The 20,440-nt window shown below is 37.3% G+C and overlaps 2 protein-coding genes across 4 annotated transcripts; one reads left to right on the forward strand and one right to left on the reverse strand.

The window, feature by feature from the left end:
* The first annotated feature begins 2,199 nt into the window (after positions 1-2,199).
* Positions 2,200-7,365, forward strand: LOC136203698 (uncharacterized). 2 transcript variants are annotated; one of them, XM_065994904.1, is made up of 6 exons: positions 2,200-3,888; positions 4,744-5,216; positions 5,307-5,468; positions 6,425-6,500; positions 6,740-6,895; positions 6,990-7,365. In XM_065994904.1, exons 1-6 carry the CDS (start codon positions 2,404-2,406, stop codon positions 7,116-7,118), a joined length of 2,481 nt encoding a protein of 826 aa, XP_065850976.1. In that variant the 5' UTR covers positions 2,200-2,403; the 3' UTR covers positions 7,119-7,365. The 2 variants fall into 2 exon arrangements, with proteins under 2 accessions (XP_065850976.1, XP_065850977.1); XM_065994905.1 differs by having other exon boundaries at positions 4,783-5,216.
* A 5,996-nt stretch (positions 7,366-13,361) lies between these two features.
* Positions 13,362-16,099, reverse strand: LOC136204070 (GCN5-related N-acetyltransferase 6, chloroplastic). 2 transcript variants are annotated; one of them, XM_065995255.1, is made up of 10 exons: positions 15,886-16,099; positions 15,688-15,765; positions 15,385-15,595; positions 15,099-15,151; positions 14,593-14,629; positions 14,474-14,500; positions 14,114-14,218; positions 13,857-14,010; positions 13,711-13,787; positions 13,362-13,639 (listed from the first exon to the last, which is right to left on the reverse strand). In XM_065995255.1, exons 1-10 carry the CDS (start codon positions 15,975-15,977, stop codon positions 13,574-13,576), a joined length of 900 nt encoding a protein of 299 aa, XP_065851327.1. In that variant the 5' UTR covers positions 15,978-16,099; the 3' UTR covers positions 13,362-13,573. The 2 variants fall into 2 exon arrangements, with proteins under 2 accessions (XP_065851327.1, XP_065851326.1); XM_065995254.1 differs by having other exon boundaries at positions 14,435-14,500; positions 15,886-16,097.
* Positions 16,100-20,440: the final 4,341 nt, after the last annotated feature.

The raw sequence follows: 20,440 nt of genomic DNA on the forward strand, positions 1-20,440 counted from the left end.
GCGACCAGTACGATTGTGAAACCTGTTTCCAATGTTTCTTGGATAAGAAGGCCATGGGAGGCCCTAGAGGAGGGAGCATCACATCGAGTAAGACTCCTCTAGTCCAACGAATCATAGAAGCTTGCTTCTCGGAAACTAGAAACCCCCCCGACTCCCCTCATACATAGGGATCGAGGACCCCAATGAGAATTGCACCACATGTGCAAGGTCTTTCCCACCACACTGGCAGGCGTGGCCCAAGAATGGTATCAGGGCTTGGCACCTGAAACGGTCGATTCCTTCAACCTCCTTAAGGATCTCTTCATCACCCATTTTGTAGGGACTGTTAATGCCAAAAGGATTAGGTTCGATCTCAACAACGTCAAGCAAAGGTCGATAGAGCCCTTGATAGGATACCTCATCTGATTCCATCACATGTCATCGTAGGTCAATTCAATAAACGTAGAGGTTGCGATCGACGCATTGGCTAAGGGGAGGATATGCAATCCCATTTCGACAAAGCTGTTACACCAACCCACCCCTTACTTTCCAAGAGCTTATGACGGTGGGGCAAAGTTTTATTCGATACAATGAAATTTTTCGGCCCACGGACTACGAAGAGAGAGAAGAAGACAAAAAGCTGAGGAAGGAAGATCGGAGCAAGCTTGTAGCTGAAAAAAGGGATGATCACCAGAGTCGAAAAAACAAAGGACCGATACCCTATTGTTTGCACCAAAACAAAGTTTTCTTGTTGCATACCCTGGTTTACACTTTTCAAGGGATGAACTTTTATTAAAAAAAAGCTAAAGGTGGAAGTTAGTTTCATTTACCTTAGATTTAGAAGCAATGGGAGTGTCATTCTTTGATGGGAGTTCCCCTACATGGTCTACGATGGCTATATCAGAAGAAGATGGAGATTGAGGGATATTGACCACGGCTGAAGCAAGGATAACACCTACTGATGGTGAAGTACAATCAACTTGTGCTACAAAGAGTACGCCATCATGCTCTGCCTGGGTGCCTTCATCACCTGGGTCAATGGTATCAGCCGGAATATCAGGGGACTTGCCCATTTTTTGCCTTTTTAAAGGAGGAGAATCATCTTCTAAGAGTCTCTCATCTGAATTTAAATCTAAATCTTCAAAGTTAACTTGGGCAAGGAAAGCAAAATCTGTTTCAGGGAAGTCGTCGAGGTTGGTAGATTCATCAAGAGCAACATCAGCTTCAACAACATCGCTATCTTCGTCTCCATTGGCTTCTTCCTCATCAACCACCTTTCCTGTGTGAAGTATGTGTGAATGGTCTGGTTCAATCAGAGATGAGAGGAAGTAGAAAGAAGTAGATCAAGAAATTTACTTATGCTTCTACTTATTGTTGAAGGTAAGGGAGGCGTAAAGACCACTAATTGTCAAACTCAGCTGTAACAATCGAAGAGATCTTGCCCACTTTTGTCAATTTAAAATGAAAACCATCTTTGAGAAGCTGACGTAGACGAGGTTCAGAAGCTTTGTAACGTTCGTCCAAAGGGAACAAAAGAGAAGCTAGAATGACCTGAATAAGGCCAAATTGATGAGCACACAATGCTGGCCAATACAACTCAAAACAGGCACCCATCCCTGCGTTATTTGGCTTGAAGGTAGCACCGACATGGAGGAAACGAGTTGATAAGAATGACATCCACATTGAATATGCATCATCCAAATTGATTGTAGAAGCTTTCATCATTCTTCAAGATTCTGGCAGTCTGCATAAACAATTAGTGAACCTCAACAGATGCTTATCTTTCAAAGATGAGAAAAACTTGAAGAGCTTGTCGGTCTGGGTATTTTAAAAAAAAATAAAAGTTTATCCCTTGAAAAGTGTAAACCAGAGTATGCAACAATAAAACTTTATTTTTGGTGCAAACACCTACTAATGACTTTTTCTCTCCCCATCTACTCATAAGGTAACTTTTTCTCTCTACGAGGACTTGGACTTTCTCTTTATATCACATTTGCTAACTTGATCGTCGGAGTGTATTCAGGAGTCCGTTCCTGACGTAAGTCAACCCACAACATACGACAAGTTCGACTCCTCAACAAGTGATATAGTTTTTTCCCTAATGAAGGATTAAATTCAAGAAAATCCAATTATATTAAATATTTATTTATAAGTTAATGTAGCCTTAATCGAAGGAAAAAGAGTATAATTAAGAAAAAGGAAACAAAAGAGAAAGCGAAGAATTGGCGGGAAATTCCAAGCATCGCATCGGCTGACACAGAGAGAGCCAAACCCTAAAATTCGCCCACAAAGAGAAACACAAAGGGCGCCAAAGCACCACTAACCTCCGTTCAGCCATACCTCCTTTCCTCTCTCCCTTTTTTTTACCGAAAAACGATTTCTGCTCTGATCATCACCGATTTTCATCGCCTTTCTCCAGTTGCGATGGTGGTACTTAGGTCTCGTGAAGTTATTCAAACTCAATCTATTCCCAAACCCCTAACTGAGCAGTCCACTCCCGAGCCCATCACTCCTGCCCGAATCAGCGAACCGTCCATGCAGTCGCCCACGGCCTCGCTTACCCTGAACATTGATCATATGGCTTCCGACTCTGTCTCCAATTCTCAATCCAATAGGAGACGGAGCCTTCGTCTGGCTTCGAAATTGGTTACAGGTGATGGCTGCGTTCAGAATGGGTCTAGCAAGAGGAAGAAAACCGTCAGCTCGCGGTCGGAAGAAGAGAGAAATTCTGATTCTAATTTGAAAGATAATGAGGATGGTAGCGGTGTTGCTGGTAATTCTTCGGGGATTTTGGGCTTGAGGTCTGGGAAACGGATTGTTTCTATCGAGGAAGAAGTGAAAAACCAAAGCCCTAATGGCAGCAATAATGCAGAGGGAAGTGATAGATATAGCAGAGACGATAGAGGGAAGGGGAAATTGGTTACAGGTGATGACTGCGTTCAGAATGGCTCTAGCAAGAGGAAGAAAACCGTCAGCTCGTGGTCGGAAGAAGAGAGAAATTCTGATTCTAATTTGAAAGATAATGAGGATGGTAGCGGTGTTGCTAGTAATTCTTCGGGGATTTTGGGCTTGAGGTCTGGGAAACGGATTGTTTCTGTCGAGAAAGAAGTGAAAAACCAAAGCCCTAATGGCAGCAATAATGCAGAGGGAAGTGATAGATATAGCAAAGACGATAAAGGGAAGGGGAAATTGGTTAATGATGATTCCAAATCAAATACTGGGGAGGTTACACAATTGGAATTGGAATCCCAATTACAGGACTTAAGGTCAAAGCTTCAGGGCTTAGTTGACAGTTTCAAGGATGCATTGGAGAGTGGAAATCTGGCTAGTAATTCCAACTCAGGCAAGAGTGAAACAAGAATGGAGCGATTTCGAGAAATCGCCAGGAAAAGTGCTTCTCGATTTGCTCACTTTGAGCCTCAAGAGCAACAGGAGGAAAACGTGCCTCGTGTTGATGTAGAAACGCCATCTGAGGAAGTGCGTGAGAAAGTTGAAGACTGGCCAGGTCCTTTCTCAACTGCGATGAAGATTATTAGGGACAGAGCAAACAAGTTAAACTCACAGCAGGGTCACTCCACTTCAAAAGAACCAAAACCTGTTCCAATAACATGGATTCCTAGAAAAACCCGATGCTCTAATCTATCAAGAGCACATGTTCCTTCACTGCTGGATCTTTGCATGAAAATTCTTGTCAAGAATGTTGATGCAGTCTCCTCACTTGATCATGTCCCAGATGCACTGAGGCATAGAATTTGCCAACTACTCTGTGATTGTTGGGGCATGAATAGTTGTTTCTTAGAACTTCTTGTCCGTGGGTCCCCTACTGAAATACGCATTAAGGATTGTTCATGGCTGACGGAGGAAGAGTTCACCAAATGTTTTGGGGCCTGTGACACCAGCAATTTATCGGTATTTACACGAAAGCTGATGCTCTTATTGTTATCATCTGAAATTAAGCTCTAATTAGTATTACAATGATCCTGGATATGCATATGTCGGTTTAATTCTCAATGCGGTCATTTTAAAAGCAATTAATTTGTATATTCTGCAGTTTGGTGATTAGAAAACTTAAAATTGTGTTTCTATCTTCCTTCGAACTTGCATGTTTTAGTGAAATTATGGTAACTATTAATTATTATTGGTTGTACCAATGAAAAAAATGCTTAAGAATACAATTGAAATGAACAGAAGGGAGAATGACAGCATGAAACCAAAATTTTGACTTAAGATAAATGAAATATCTTCCAAAGCATATGTTCATGTAAAAAGGATTACAATACTATTTTCTTACATTTTTATAATTATTTAACTAATAGTTGAAAGGAATGTAATACCTTATTTTTTTTACTTTTCATCACATTTACTTGTGCAGACTAAATTGGCTGCAAAAAATTTGGTGAATAGGAGTTTTAGAATCATGGTGATATTGGTACCTAAGAAATTCCTTCCATACAACATGTTAGGAGTTTAGTGCTTATAGTTAGGGGTTTTCCTAATGGCAACCGTACATTGTCACATGTTTCAGTGACATTTGAATTTGATTCATCTTTGCCTGCTTCAATCTTACATATTTTAGAAATATTTTGAGATTAACTTGTGGATTTTATTCCTTTTAAATGGAAATATAATTATAAACATTTTGTGGTTCTGTTTGAGAAACTAATAATTCTAAGAGCTATGATTGTTGTCCATAAATTTCAATCGATCTTCATTACTTCGTTTATGGAGAATTTATTAGTGGCCTTTTCCTGTTTCATTTTGTAGAGATTGCATATAATTCGACTCTCATTATTGTGTGATCAGGTTTTACAACTTGATCAATGTGGTCGCTGCATAGCTGATTATATTTTACCTGCTACCTTAGCTAGGTCATCAAGGAGCATGCCTGCTCTAATTGCTTTATCCCTTAGCGGTGCATGCCGGCTTACAGATATTGGGCTTGGTTCACTTCTTTCTGCTGCTCCTGCACTAAAATCTATAAATCTCAGTCAGTGTTCTCTTCTTACCTCTTTTGGTATTGGTACTTTAGCGCAGTCGCTGGGATCACATCTGCAGGAATTATATATTGATGATTGCCAAAGTCTTGATGTCAAGCTTATTTTGCCTGCATTAAAGAAACTGGAACACCTAGAGGTGCTATCACTGGCTGGAATGCAAGCTGTTCGCGATGATTTCGTGCGAGAGTTTGTTGGTGTACGTGGTCATAACATGAAGGAACTTGTTCTGTCTGATTGCACGTAAGCTTCTTTAGTCCATTTTTATTTGTGATATTTGTCAATCTTATTTGACCACAAGAGTATAACTCAGAACTGTCTATTTTGGTGCAGGAACTTGACTGATTCTTGCATAAAAGTCATAGCTGAAACTTGCCCTGGCTTACGTTCACTTGACCTTGTTAACCTGTATAAATTGACAGATGCTACTTTGGGATATCTTGCAAATAGTTGCCAGCAAATTCAAACTTTAAAATTCTGTCGCAATACTTTCAGGTTTTCACCATAAGCTTTGTTATTACTTCTATATATATATATATATATATTTCTTGCTTGGTCTTGCCTTTTATTGCTTGTACATGTATGTACCTTTTAGTATCATTCAAGCTTGGTTGATTGCCAAATGAAGTGAAGGGATTGAATCCTTTTAGTATCATTCAAGCTTGGTTGATTGCCAAATGAAGTGAAGGGATTGAATTTGGAATTGATGTTCTTGGCTATTTAGTGCTTAGTTTCCTATTCTCAATTCTGTAGTTGAGAAGTGTGGAGCATCTGTAAATAGGTTGTCTATACTCTAGGGTTGATGATGATGATCTAGGTGCTTACTTGAATTTTTTTCACCATGATTTGGCATGGGTATTATTGAGTTATTTCTTTCTGAGCTAAGATCAATACTCATCCCCATGAAATTGTCCTTAATGAGAAAAGGTGGTGGAGGATAGTAGGTTTGTGAGGTCTGAACTATTGTAGCTATTTCCAGACACCAGCATTTGCCTATTGGTATTTTGCTCAAGGTATTGGTGTGCATGCTGTTGATGGAATGAAACTGGAGGAAATGGTTTGGGGTTGCTCTTTCTTATTGCGATCTTGCTGACCCAAAACCAGATACTTAAGAGGAGTCTTTGTGAATCCAGGAATGGGACAGACAAAGATGGGCCTAACTGTTGTTTCCCTGTTTCAAATTGACACACCAAGATATTATGTTTCTCGTGTATAATCTGTTTTCTCCCCTCTCTAATAATGCCTTGATGTGATAATGGAATTGTTTGGAAGTGTGGTTGTGTTGTTACTTTGCTTAGTCTAAACTCAGGTGAATAGTATATGTGGTTGGACTTTTAGGTTCTGGACATGTCAAACTATGTAAACTTTGCTTCTTGTTTTGGTGTCACTTGGGTTGAGTGCTGGTAGTAATTCTCATCAAGTTATATATCTTATACTTTCTGCTGTGTCAGCGATGAAGCTATTGCTGCATTCTTGGAAACCTCTGGGGAGCCTTTGAAAGAACTTTCACTGAATAATGTTGCAGAGGTACGAATAATATATTTATTTTACTTATTTGGCGATTAATTCAAGAGTTCCTTTTCATGTAAATACCATGTAGCATCTTTGCTGTTCTTGCCTGATTTTCATTTATTGCATCTTTAAGCATGCATGCTATATATTGGTCTCGACTAATTTCTATATTGGTTTGGAGAGTTCTGATGATTACCTCGAGTAATTTTTATATTATGTACTTACTGAATGGAGCATCAATGTTTGGTTTGTAGGTTGGCAACAATACAGCCCTAGCACTTGCCAGACGATCAAGAAATTTGGAGAAATTGGATTTATCTTGGTGCCGGAAGTTGAGAGATGAGGCTGTGGGTTTGATTGTAGATAGCTGCTCATCACTGAAGGTGCTTAAACTTTTTGGATGTGGTCAGGTAATATTCCTTGTTCCCTTGAAATTTTTCCTGGGTTGGTAAATGATAGAAATTATATGGACTATATTTCACTGGGATGTTGGTATCTCTGCAGATCACAAATGTGTTCCTAGACGGTCACTCAAATGAAGGAGTAGAAATCATCGGTGTGAAGCTGACTCCAGTATTGGAACATATTCGGGTGCATGATATGGAAGTATTTCCACTGCGATATACCTCATAGTTTATCACATTTCTAATGTTAGGTTAGATGCTAGTCCATGCATAGAATGCTAGATATCAAATGAAATTTTTGGAATGCCGCGAACTATAAATTTAGCGGTGATTTTGCCTATCCCAAGTTTATGGGAAATGGAAATCGGGTGGGTGGCTGAAGGTCATCCGCCCAAAACTATTTAATTTGTAACGAATATGCTACACTTTAACAAAATATCTGTTATAAATGTGAAATTCATGTTTATTTGCATTCATATTTTGTTATAGGATAAGCAAAATAGGCTGTTTGAAGGTAAAAATTGAACCGTGAAACCATGTTAATTTGCAAAATTAGACCCTGATTCTTACGAGGCTCGAAACACATCTGCAATAAGGTTTCTGAGAGGACTCAAGTCTAATTTTTCATTGTAAAATCACAGATCCTCAGGTTTTCTTTTCAGTATTACAGTAAGAATTCTGTTGAATCTAAATCAGTATTATTGGACAATTGTATCCAAATGAGGACAAAACAATCACGTGTTTTCAATATTATTTCTTGATAATTGTCCATAAATTGCAAATTTAATTTCTAGGAATTCAAATGTATTTTTTTGGAAGTGTTTTTTGGTAAAAATATTCGTATTGATTACTGTACTAAATCAGATTAATTACACATTCGTTCTCAGTTTGCTGCTCAAAACAAAACTTGGTATTTATGTGCTTTATTTTTTGGTATTGAATAGACTTTTAACAATTACTATTGCGGATTTGCTATCACACAATATATTTGTCGATTCGTGGCGGAGACAGTGACGCTGAGGGTTTTCACTGACTGCTTCGGCAGCTTTGCTCAGGGCAACGACAGACGCCACATCAGTAGAAAACCCTTGAAATAACTCGTCGTTACAAAATGACCAACAAAACTTAAGACATTAGAGCAAAGGCAACGAAGGAAGAGAACGAACTTGGGCCGCTCGGGAAATCAATAAATTTGCAAAAGGCTCAACAGTAAAACCTTCTACTGACCTAAATCCTAAGCAAGGCGCGCGAATCTTGGAAGGTTGTCTTCGGTCCATACTGGTACACCCACATCTGGAAGAATGTCAAAAGTCGCCCGAAGAAACGAAAACACAGCTCAAACGAGGGAAATGCAGAAAATAACACCAAATACCTTAGAAGTGTGGTATTCCTTGAAGCGCGCCAACTCATTAGGAGTCAAACCCTAGTCGAAGGAAGGGCTTGAAGCTGGATATCTGTCCTCACAGCGTCATCGACCTTGACCTTTGCCTTTGCCTTATCAACTCCCTTAATCGGAACCTTCGAAACTTTCTTCGCTTTAGCCTTCCACGCTACATCTGCCTTGAGTTTCTTTGGAAGAACTTGACTCTCATTCATAGGCTCAACTTCGGCATCTTTCCTCTTCAGAGCCTCCAGCTCTAAGAAGATTCAGAAATGGGAAGTGATAAGCAAAAAAGATAAGGAGTTCAAACAAAAACATAGCGTGAAATCATACTTTATTACCTTTCACAGGCTCAGTAAGCGATACAGAGGAATAAGTTTCATCGCAAGGGGAGCTTCCTTCGACGATACCAAATGAGATATATGAAGGATGTCCTCATCAGTTGAACCAACAACTTCTACGTGAGAAGGAACAACCGATAATGAAAGTTTTGCATGTATTGCAGAATCGGAGGCAGCTTGCTGTAGGACTCCAACTGTCCATACCAAGGGTTGGGGAATGAGAGAAACCGCCTCGAAATGACCTTTGCAAAGAGGCCTTCAAGTTTGGTCCTGACCAAAACCATTTATCCTTGAAGCCCTCGATGCTATCTGACTTCTAGGTCAGAAGAACGGACCTCCAATAACATGAAGATTGGCCTTTTAAGCCCCAGTAGCAGAAATCTTCATTCTTTCATATAACAAGCCTTCAGAATTGGCGGCAAACATCCCCATTTAAAATAAGACCCAAATCTGAACATAATTTATGAATAGCCAATACCTCCATCCAAGCATTTGGTGATCACTGACAAGGGTTGACACAACCGATCTTGGAGAACTTTTCAGTCGAAACTTCTTTTGCTATCAATACTGCATTCACACCGCCTCCGTCAGCTCCTATTGAAGGTGCCGAATCTCTTCCCTTCGGCTCTTCCACCCCCTTGAACGAAGTTGTTATCTCTATTGAAGGAACGCCCCCTTCACTTAGAAGATTTAGTGACACTCCGGATCTTCAAAATGAAGAAATGACGGAAAACTTTCCAATATATTCACTCCGGATCTTCAAAATGAAGAAATGACGGAAAACTTTCCAATATATTCAGTGCCCTCTTCACCTGAAGCTACCCAAATTGTCAAGACTATTGTCTCAAATTAAGGTGAAAGCTCGAAAGGGTCCGAAAAAGCCAAGCTTAAAGTTAAATTCTCAGACAAACCTTCCAACGTAAAAGACTACTCTTCTTATTCTGATTCAGATATATTTGACACCGAAGAAGTGCTAAACTGGAAGAAATGAATCAAAAGTTAACTTAGAACTGCCGCTTGAAGAGGATCCAAATTCTAGTTTCCGAAAACTCCTACTTTGTAGAGAAACGCCCCAGACCTATTGAAGTGATAGACTTAAAAGAGCTTGTGGCCAAAAAGCGCAAAGTGTATAAAGAAGAGACGGCCCGAAGGAAAGCGAACCAAAAGTATTCTCTTCCAAACCTAATGAGATTAGAAATCTAATTAAGTAAACCTAATGAGATTAGGGTTAGGAAAATCAAAACACTATAAATACCCCCTACCCTATGTATTTCGGCCAACCCTATTCCAAGAGAAGAAAAATTCTTTCCGTCTCTCACTCGATAAATTATCTTTCTCATTCCATTCGTTTCTTAGTTCGTGTGGATACCGTTAGAGTCAATCTACACTTGGTTGCTTTAATTGGTTGATTACTAACGTGTTAGTTTTGTTTTTGTTTGTGTTCGTGATTGACAATTGATATCCTCGTGAGAACTTCGTTTGCAACGGTAGATAATTCATCAACTAAAGTACTTATGTTTAATTCATCTTTATATAAAATAACAATTAACGGATCTTGAAAAAAAGGAAATAGACAAAATTTTATAATTCCGCTGTGCGTAGACTTATCTATTTTCCTTCACTGTCACAACAAGCGTTAAATCCGTTATTTCATAAATGAAAACATTAAACATTAAAGACGAGATTAATAGGTTTTATAATTCGGCTAATTAACAAATAGGATTTTTAGAATTAAACCATAAATAAAACACTGTTTTGTATATGTGATATACATGTTTGTGGATTAAAAATTTAACCGTTTGAATCTTTAAAAGAGTTAATTAAATTAATCTTTTGAAAATTTGATTTTGTTAGCGATTTAAACGAAGGGGTTAGAATCGATTGATTAAAGATATATATTTGAAAATTGTTATATATATATATAAAGGTAAATTAGTTTATGAATGTATATATATGAGTTGCTTTGGTTAGTCTTTCATAAACCTTTTATTTATATTCTTATAAAGAATTTTAAAGCTGTAATTAGTACTGCTTTGAAAAGGAGTTTTGAAAGTCTTTCGTTAAAATGAAACTCAATCTGGACTGAAATGTGCAATACATAAACATAATAATAAACCCAGAAGATTCGCTCTGTTAATGCAGCAGTATTTTTGTTGTTCTCTTGCCAAAAATTCTAGGCTTGTATGTGGAATAGATCATATCAACGAGAGGAAATTGCAGTGACACAAACATGAGCTTCCAGCATCTTTGAACAACCCCAATACCTCATAATTTGGAATATGTTGTGATTCTAATAATCTGAAAACCGGATAGCATGAGGAAAATTTTCCATGATTTCTTCAACTTCATAAATACCCAATTCCTGGTAAAAGAAAAAGGTTTTTGAAGCATTCTGGAAGCTTTTTCATAATCTTGGCATATTATGTCAGTGCAGAAGTATTTGACAACTGACAAGTTCAAGTATTTGATGATGCATCAATTTTTGTGTCATGTATTTCCTTCAGCGGAACTGCATTCAAATCAAGTAATCAACCTACTTATTTATCATATCTTCCATAACTTGGGATTGAAAACAAAAACACCAAGCTGAAGTAGGATATGATGATTCATATCTAGCATTGCAAGGATTTTCCATACTACAATCTCACATGAATGCATCACTACATGCAACAATCAATTGTAAAGTCCACAACAGCTCATGGAGGCAAACCATTAATAAAAAAAAAAAAAAAGGGCGGCCCGGTCGCATTACGCGTCCCCGCTGGGCGAGGGTCCGGGGAGGGGTCCCACCACAAGGGTGTATTGGGGGCAAGCCTTCCCTTGCCAATTTAATTGGCAAGAGGCCGCTCCTAAGACTCGAACCCGTGACCTCTGGTCACACGACAACAACATTTTACCGTTGCCTCAAACCATTAATATACAGGCAAAATTAAACTCTCCAGGGAAAGGGCACTGTTTCATTATAAACTTTAAAGACAAAAACCAGTATTTATTGCTCGCTTGCTAGGTGATTTGATTGCAACCTGACAATGTTCTGGATTCTCTACATCCACATCATTTGGTTTTGCTACTGCTTAACCTGATTGGAATACCTTGAAAGGACAAGACAGAGAATCATGAAACAAAAGAATCCATTTAGACATTTCTATTTGTTCCGAGTTGAAGTGTGATGTGCTCACAAGAATAAGCGGTGTCAAAAACCTGGTTGGCCACCACTTGGAAATGCAGATGGTGGTTTTGATGCCACTGCACTCGGAAGCGATTTGCCAACACTGTACTCCACCATGGCTAAAGGAGGGTGGCTTTGAACCAACTTCAGTGCCAAGTCTGCAAAACATTGACTTTTGAGAATGATTGGCAATTACAAAGATTGAAATAGATAGGAAAAAATAAGTATGAAATGAATCATTTTGGTGACCACAAGCACAAGATTCATAAAAAAAAAACGCCAGGTTTATCAGCAGAATATTCAGCGGCATGCCAATAATCTCCACTGACTTCCTTCCAGTAAATAGTAAATCATGTCCTTTTGGCCATGAACACGGCCGTCATGGTTTGCAACCTGAGGCAGATTTGGATGTTTGCAGATCATCATAGTGGCAGTCCTGATGTTTCCAACAATACCAGCAGCAGAAAGGCCGGTGTTGCCATTAGAATTTTGCGGAGTTTACTGATGTCTTCACACCTGATTCACAAGATAATCACAATGTGATTCACTATTCCGTTTCCAACAGCTACATGAAGAGCAGTGTCCCAATAGACTGTGATCCTAGCCTCCAGTGCCGGTAGGTCATGATGGCATATGCTGTTAACGCTCTGTAAGTCATCTTCAAGAATAGCTTTATACAGTGGTCCGTTAGTGATAAGACTTGTCAGACTCACTGCAATTTCAACCAATAAAAGTTTCAAACAAACATCAAATCTCATTTGAAGCTGAACAAGAAAAAATCATTAACTTAGGTGCTGTTTGATAAAGCTGAAAATTAAGTGCTGAAAAAATAAGTACTGAATTTTAAGTGCTGAATATTATAAGTGCTGAAAATATTGAATGATTTAATTTATATAAAAATATTAGTTGATAATGTTGAACTTAAAATATTAAGTTAAATATTTTGACTTATCAAAATAAGTGGTTTTTAACTTAATTAACTAATTTAAGTGGTGGAGAAACAACTGTTATCAAACGCACTTAAATTAAATAAGTGCTTAACATTTTAATTTAAGTAATTAAGTGGTTTATCAAACAAGGCCTTAGTTACCATGTGATGAAGAGGCTGCCATCAGTACCCACCTGTTGTGGCTCAGTTGGCGACACAGGATGATCCCAACTAAACAAATCTGCAGAAAGAGCTGAGGAGCCTTAACTCTCCAATCCTTGAACAAAATTCCCTCAACGAGGGTACCAGTGGTTGACACAAAAAACAAATGAAGAGGCTTCCATCTATAAACGGTTAAGATGTCAACCTCCTATTTTTATGTTCTTGATAGACCTAGTTTCTCCTGGAAACCTAGCTGGGACCACAGTAATTAGGCGTTAAAGATCAACAACTGAAACAAATATCAGCTCTTCTTTGCCACATCTTATCATACTCCATTTGTTTTGGGAGTTTGAGGCATCCATATTTCTTCTATAATTTTATTGGATAAATTAAAAAACTCAAACTCAATTGCATTTCACTTTCTTTTCATTTGTATTTGTTTCTTGGTAACCGATGACTGAACATAAAAGATTGAAGTTGGAAGCAGAGCGTGAAGAAGAATGTAATTGTACATATATTAGCAGATTGCGTAAGTAATAATTACAGTTATAGGAAGGTTACAATTAGCAGTAGGACTAAAAGATTGTGCTTATTGCCCTCCCAATTTTGGATCAGATTAATCCAAGTATTACACAGTTGTTGTATATGATATGAATATGATGCCTCTGTACTTGCCAATGGGAAATTTATATCTTTGAAGTTTTTACACCCTGTAACAAAGTAGGTAAGTTTGCTCTTCTTGTAATTGCTCTGTTGCAGCTTCAATCATCTGATAAATAATGTAAGCCCTGTATCAGATTACATTCACAATCACAAAATAAGTATCCACAGTTAGATTACCTCAAAGCCCATCTTTTCGTATAGTTCTCGCGCGGGTCTATTGTTTCTATGCACATGCACATATAAATGTTCTACACCTGCAATCCAAGTACAAATTTTACCAGTTTAAATTGTTTCTGCAGTAGGAGATATATGTGGATACTTACCTTCGAATTTGGCTGATTCAACAGCGAACTGCAACATGTTACTCGCGATCCCTTGACGACGAGCTGATTTGGAAACACACAAGTTTGCAACATAACCATATGAATGTGGACCCCTCCTGTAAATGCTGCGGAACACCGGAAGCTTCACCCTCTCCTGTGAGAGAATCATGTAATAGCTACTTTAGCAAAAATATTTGATCAGATTAATTAATTAACTAATCAAATACCAATTTCAAATTAGATAGAACGCATTTTACCCCTGGAAAGGTCTCTCCCTGTAATAAACATCGGATGCTCAAATCAAGAGTTCCAACTACACTTTTCAGTACAGTACGTTTTACATTTTTGTCATCCTTTTTTACCTGATAATGATGATATAAAGAGGTAGTTAATTAAGGTACATAATAGCAAATGAAGTACACAGTGGTAAGATGATCTTCAATATTTTGAGCATCTTTCAACTATTCAAACCTTAAAGAAAAAAAAGGATTAAACTAGAATACAGATTACTACATCTTTCTCTTATTTATATTGCCAGGGGAAGTGTCTAAGATGAACTAATGATAACAAGATCATACCGTAACTAAACATTTACAGTTTTGTCCATGTAGACCTACCCGTCGCTTTTTTATAGCATGGAACTCCTACACATAATGAAAACGACTGAGAAATTCATGAAAAAGATAAACTTTAGGTCGGCAAGAAGGGGGAAAAAACAGATTATATTCACTCATACCTGATCTGCAAATTTCCTTTTGTAGTTATCAACATATCTGTTAATTAGGGATAGCTAGAATTAGTAACTACTTATATCTACTAATAAACTTATATATGCTTGTGGACAAAATCTAAGTCGGATAAAGAATAATTGCAGGAACCAGTTTGAAACCACTGCATCAATCTGTTTTTCTCTATCACCTTTTATTAGGTATTGAATCCGTTGTTAATTATAATAAGCTTGACATGCAATCACAAGAAGAAGAGATTTATGTGATTCTGCTAATTTTAACTACATCCATGGGCAAGAAGCACATAGTTCATTAGTAAGGGAGAAGTTGATACAACAGCAAGGATATCCCATTACCTTAACACCTTCTGGATTGTAAAACACCAATTATTGGGACTAATCATCCCTTTTTCAGAAGAATACAAATAATAGCAATTTCGTGTTTTTGTCTCTATTGTTCAAATCATCAGATCGTATATCAGAAAATCTGAGTTGGATTGAAACAAATTAAGCACCTGTCATTCATTCGATCTTCCAAATGACTTTCTGCTCGCAGCCAAGCTGCAGTCTGCAACAAAATTAAACACACAACACGAGCACCACAAATTAGTCATGAAAAACAGTACAAAATGAAAGGTCAAAAAATTGGAAAAGGAAAGGAGAATTAGAAGTTGTTTCATCTATGCTATTTATGTGCCTTAGGAATATTTCCCGGGGAAGGACCAAAACAGAAAAATTTACACAAAAACATGAAAAAAATCCAATAAAAAGTATAACCCATTAAAATAGAGAGATGTGTACCCATAATTCTTCATCAATTACAGCCTCTCGAGCCACAAACTGGCCAAATTCGAGCTTGTTTTCATCTAACAATTCCTTTTCTGGTACTTGAAGGCGGTCAAATCGCAGATCAGGTAGCCTCGATGTCTCGAATTGAGGAATAGATGGCTCAGGAAGCTGTATTGACAACTCTTCCTTTCTCTTCGTAGGAAAAGACCTAGAATCCATGGCCCTATTTATCCAAAAGAGACAAACATAAAAAAAACACGATTAACATCAATTCCCTTAATTAGAAAAACAAAAAGATAGATGATTAAGACTTGCATTGTCAAAGAAGGTCCGATCCTGTGAAATCTCTGATTATATCTGAATCCATCATTTGGAAAGCTCAATATTTCAGGTCTGTAAATGGAAAGAGTAGACATCAGAAAGTTAGCCCCCTCCCTTCCCCTCCCCTCCCCCCTCTCGAAATGGGAATTTATGGTGTTGCAGAGTAAAACAAAGTGAAGTGCATTTGCATACCTGTCTGGTGGTGGGCCAGAAGACGAAGATGTAAATGTAGTGGATAAGGCACAATACCAGTTACTTGTTGGTGCCTCTGCTAGAATAACCATTATAGTTCTGCTTCTCTCCCCTCTCACTTTAATTTTATTTTAGTTTTTTGGTGAGAGAGAGAGGAAAGAAAAGCAGATTAGCGTATGGAATTTTGAAAAGAAAACATCTTTTTATATTCAAGTTTTCAAGTGAGAGAATTTTATACCGAAAATGTAGCAAGTACCACACCAAATCCTATGGTTATTATCGACATAGAAAAATCTTGTTTATCTCAACCTTTTCTCGTTTTGATTGTAATAATTTAGAGTATTGCTAAATACCGCCCTTAATTTCCGTTCCACCGCACTGTTGTGACCATTTTACCCTTGCCACTTTTTTCCCCCCTAGAACCTTAAAAACTCTCTCTAGTTTTCTCTCCCGAGCACAAATCCCGGATTTGAAAAAAATGGATCAAAACATTCCCGAAGACAATGAGTTCGAACACGAGGTAATATTACGAGAATTAAAAACGTTATTAATCATTTTTTTATTTTTTTTATTCGAATTTTGCCTGGGCGGGTGGCGATTACCACCCGTTCCTTAGGCCGATCGGATGAACTACCCGATCGGCCTAAGGAACGGGTGGTAATCGCCACCCGCTCCACCCATGGAACGGGTGGTACGCGCCACCCGTTCCACCTTTGGAACGGGCAGTACGCGCTGCCCGTTTCCACCTATGGTGGAACGGGTAGCCTGCCCGTTCAGGCAAAAGTGGACAGAAATTGCCCCGAACTAATTTCGAACGGGAGAAATAGGCCCGAAGTATTTTTTTTTTGTAATTTTAATGTAAATTTTTCGTATATTCAGGTACCGATAGAAGATTGGAACCCCGATAACATTGATTATAGTTCGCGTTTTATAACGGATACCGTTTTCCCCTCCAGTCAGGATGCTATTGATTGGGCAAAAAAGATAGCTATTCAGAATGGGTTTTAGCTTGTAATATCTTCGCACAAAAATGGGGGTAAACAGAAGTTGTTGCGCTGTTCACGGGGTGAACGATATAGAGGTGTTGTGAAAAATGATGAAGATCCTGCAATTAGGAAAAGTAAAACTAAAGCGTGCCGATGTAAATTTCAGATTAAAGCCTATCAACATGCAGACCTTTCGGGATGGGGGATAAAGGCTAAGGCTGGGTTAACTGGAATGCATAACCATACAATGCGTATGTATCCAGAGGGAAGTCAGCAAATGAGCGGACTCAGTATCGCATCTAAACAAATTGTGCGTGATATGTCTTCAGCTCAAGCAAAGCCTTGTGCTATTTTAGCAGCAGTTAAAGAAAAACACCCAGAGGGAAGTCGCATCTAAACAAATTGTGCGTGATAATTTTTTTTTTCTATACGTTCGGGTTTGCCTACGCCCGGTCCGTGTAATTTTTTTTTAAAAAAATTCAAAATTTGCCCCTTTTTGGCCTGGGCGGGTGGTTTACACCACCTGCCCTAAGGGCCAGACCAGTGCGCCGCAAATGTTTGGCCCTTAGGCCAAACGGGTGGCGCATGGGCCCCACCATAAGGTGGAGCGCATGCGTTGTACGCGTTCCACCTTAAGTGGAACGCGTACGTCGAGCGATCCACCCTAAGGTGGATCGCATGCGCCGCGCGCTCCGCCTTACGGTGGAGCGCGTGCGCCGTGCGATCCACCCTAAGGTGGATCGCTCGACACTATGCATCTCCACCTACGGTGGAACGCATAGTTCATGCGTTCCACCGTAGGCGGAGATGGATTCCGGCGCCTGCCTAGGCGAAATTCTGGGATTTTAATCCCGAATTTCGGCCCGATTACTCACGATTTTGATAATTTTTTTTATGGAAATACTTACCGTAATACCCATGTATCCTTTGCCGATGCCTCCTCTTCGTGCCATCTCGTTTTTGGTCGGTTTTTTTTAGAATGGAAAAGATGTTGAGAGGATTTGGAATTTCAAAACTTATGTTTGAAATAATGAGAAGGGCAAAAAGGTCAATACAGGGCGGTGAACCGGAATTTTAGTGCGGTATATAGTCGCCCACATAATTTAATGTAATTAAGGTCCACACTAGATAACTTTCATTCTCATGAATTTAATCCAAATCAACCTTTTTCTTTTTTTTTAATACGTTTTGAAATGGAGAGAGTATTTAATAAACTTAAATTTACTGTAAAGGATTAAATTCATTTCGCCATTATGGTCTATGTGAACACTATTACCTCAAAGACCGTTAATATTTACCACATTGTAGTTCAATCTCATTATGTTTAATGGTTCTATGTATTTTTTTTAAGTAGCTCTTAGTGGAATTTGCCTTCAAACTTATGTCACCGTTTACTTAAGGATAATGAATGTGGCAATGTCTCTTATTGGTTTACATAGTTGTTGTTTTGTTTTCTTGATTTATGTTTGTATGAACTTTTTCCTGCTATCTTTAATAATATTTGGATTGCAGTTATGTGGTCTATAGGGGATGCCAACCTCATTGGGATGTCTTACTTCCATATTTCCTCCTCTCCACTTCCAATAACAAAAAATAAATACTGTTTAGTATTTTATACTCTCTATTTCAAAGTAATTGTCAAATTTGACTAATCACATATAAGAAAATGATTGATTTGTATTAAATTTATGGAATATAGACTAAAAAATCATTTATCTTTTTTTTTATTAATGATTCTCATTCTTTAGTGTCATTCATTAAATTGAACCACTTTTCATACATAAAAAACTTTAAATGATAAAAATTACAATTAATATTGAATTCATTAATAAGGGTAAAATGGAAAAAAAAGTACATTGAAAACTAAAACTAAATCTAATAGATAATATGAACTAAGAAAATTTGATTATATGTAACAATTATTTTGAAATAGAGGAAGTAATATATTATTATTTTTGTTAACCTTCCCTGTACTTGAAAAGGAAAAATGAGCAATACCTCATGCATTGATAAGAAACAACTAGATTACAATAAGGGCATCTCCAAGGGTTCTCCAAACATGAAGAACCCTTACTATTTGCAGCTCCAATGGAGCTGCAAAACCAGAATGCAAAAATGCAGCATGGTTGATGGTTCTACATATATGCAGAACCATCTTGCCTTGCTGCATTTTTGGAGTAAGACAAATATTAATATTTTTTTGTGTTTTAATTTAAAAATATTATTTATTTTGTTTTTTAGTTTAATATTTATTTGTTATTTGTTTTAAGTTTAATGTTATTTAATTTTTTTTGTACAACAAATTTTATTTAATTCTTTTGCTTATTATAAAAAATTGATATGAAATTCAAATTATTAACTATTAATTTTAATAATTATTATTTAAATTATTGAAATAATAATAAATTATATAATATGATAAAAAATTAATTTATAGATATATTTTGATTAATAATAAAAAGAATGAAAAAGTAATATAATAGTAATAAAATATTGTTTGTTAAAAAGAATATGTTTGTTTAGTGTTATAAATAGAGTAGATGGTTGGAAAAGTTTTACTGTAGCAACTTTATATTTAAAGATAGAGTAGAGAAAAATGAAGATAGAGTAGGTAAAATAGAGTGTATTGTTGGAGATGGTCTAAGAGTACAAAAAATCCCTAATAAAAGCATACATTTCCTGCCAAATAAAAGGATTAACATAGAACTTGGGCGTCTGAGCTAAATAATGAGCAATTGAATTCACTTATCAACAACAAAATGAATTTTATCCGATTTAGAAAAAAAAAGAAACTAACGACCAACAAATACCCATTATAGACTTAATTTCAAAAAGATCCTCAAAATGAGAATTAATGACCACAATCACACCTTGTGAATCTGGCTCTATCAAAATATTATGCAAGCTCACACTATTGATCCAAGACAAAGCTTCTCGAATATCCATAGCCTTTGCTTCTCTAACTTCAAAAAAACCCAGCAACTAAACAATTTGACAATCCACAAAACATGCTCATGATGGCACAAAATCATTCCAAAGCCAGTTTAAACGTTGTCTCGGAAAAGCGCAGCATCCACATTCAGTTTGAACAACCAACAAGCAACCTCTCAAATTGAATTCCATCAGTACCAAGCGAGACTAAACTAGCAATCGAAGCCTGATTTCTAGGCGACTTTCAATGGCCAAAACACGTTGGTTGTCACATATTTCAACAATTGCGAATAAGAAGAATACAATAGAGTTCAGTCTTATTTCAATTCCAATAGTCACCAAATTCAATCAAAATTCACATTAAAGGCACACTAAATATACTAAACATTCTAAGATTGAAAATACTTATTTAAACACGAATTTATACACCCCAAACAAAATATAAGAATCAAAATCCATCAAATCTTGAAGCCCTAAGTTTTGAGTTCATCAACCAAAATTGAATAATCTTGTAACAAAATTGAAGTTACTTGTGAATCGTTTCTTCATGAGGAAATGGAATTTTGCCAATCACCATTAGATTAAAACCCAAGGTGAAGAAATTTATACCTTATTTAATTAGTTAATTTCTTCATCGT

The sequence above is a fragment of the Euphorbia lathyris genome, chromosome 8 (assembly GCF_963576675.1).
Source record: "Euphorbia lathyris chromosome 8, ddEupLath1.1, whole genome shotgun sequence".
In the NCBI taxonomy this organism is placed as follows: domain Eukaryota; kingdom Viridiplantae; phylum Streptophyta; class Magnoliopsida; order Malpighiales; family Euphorbiaceae; genus Euphorbia; species Euphorbia lathyris.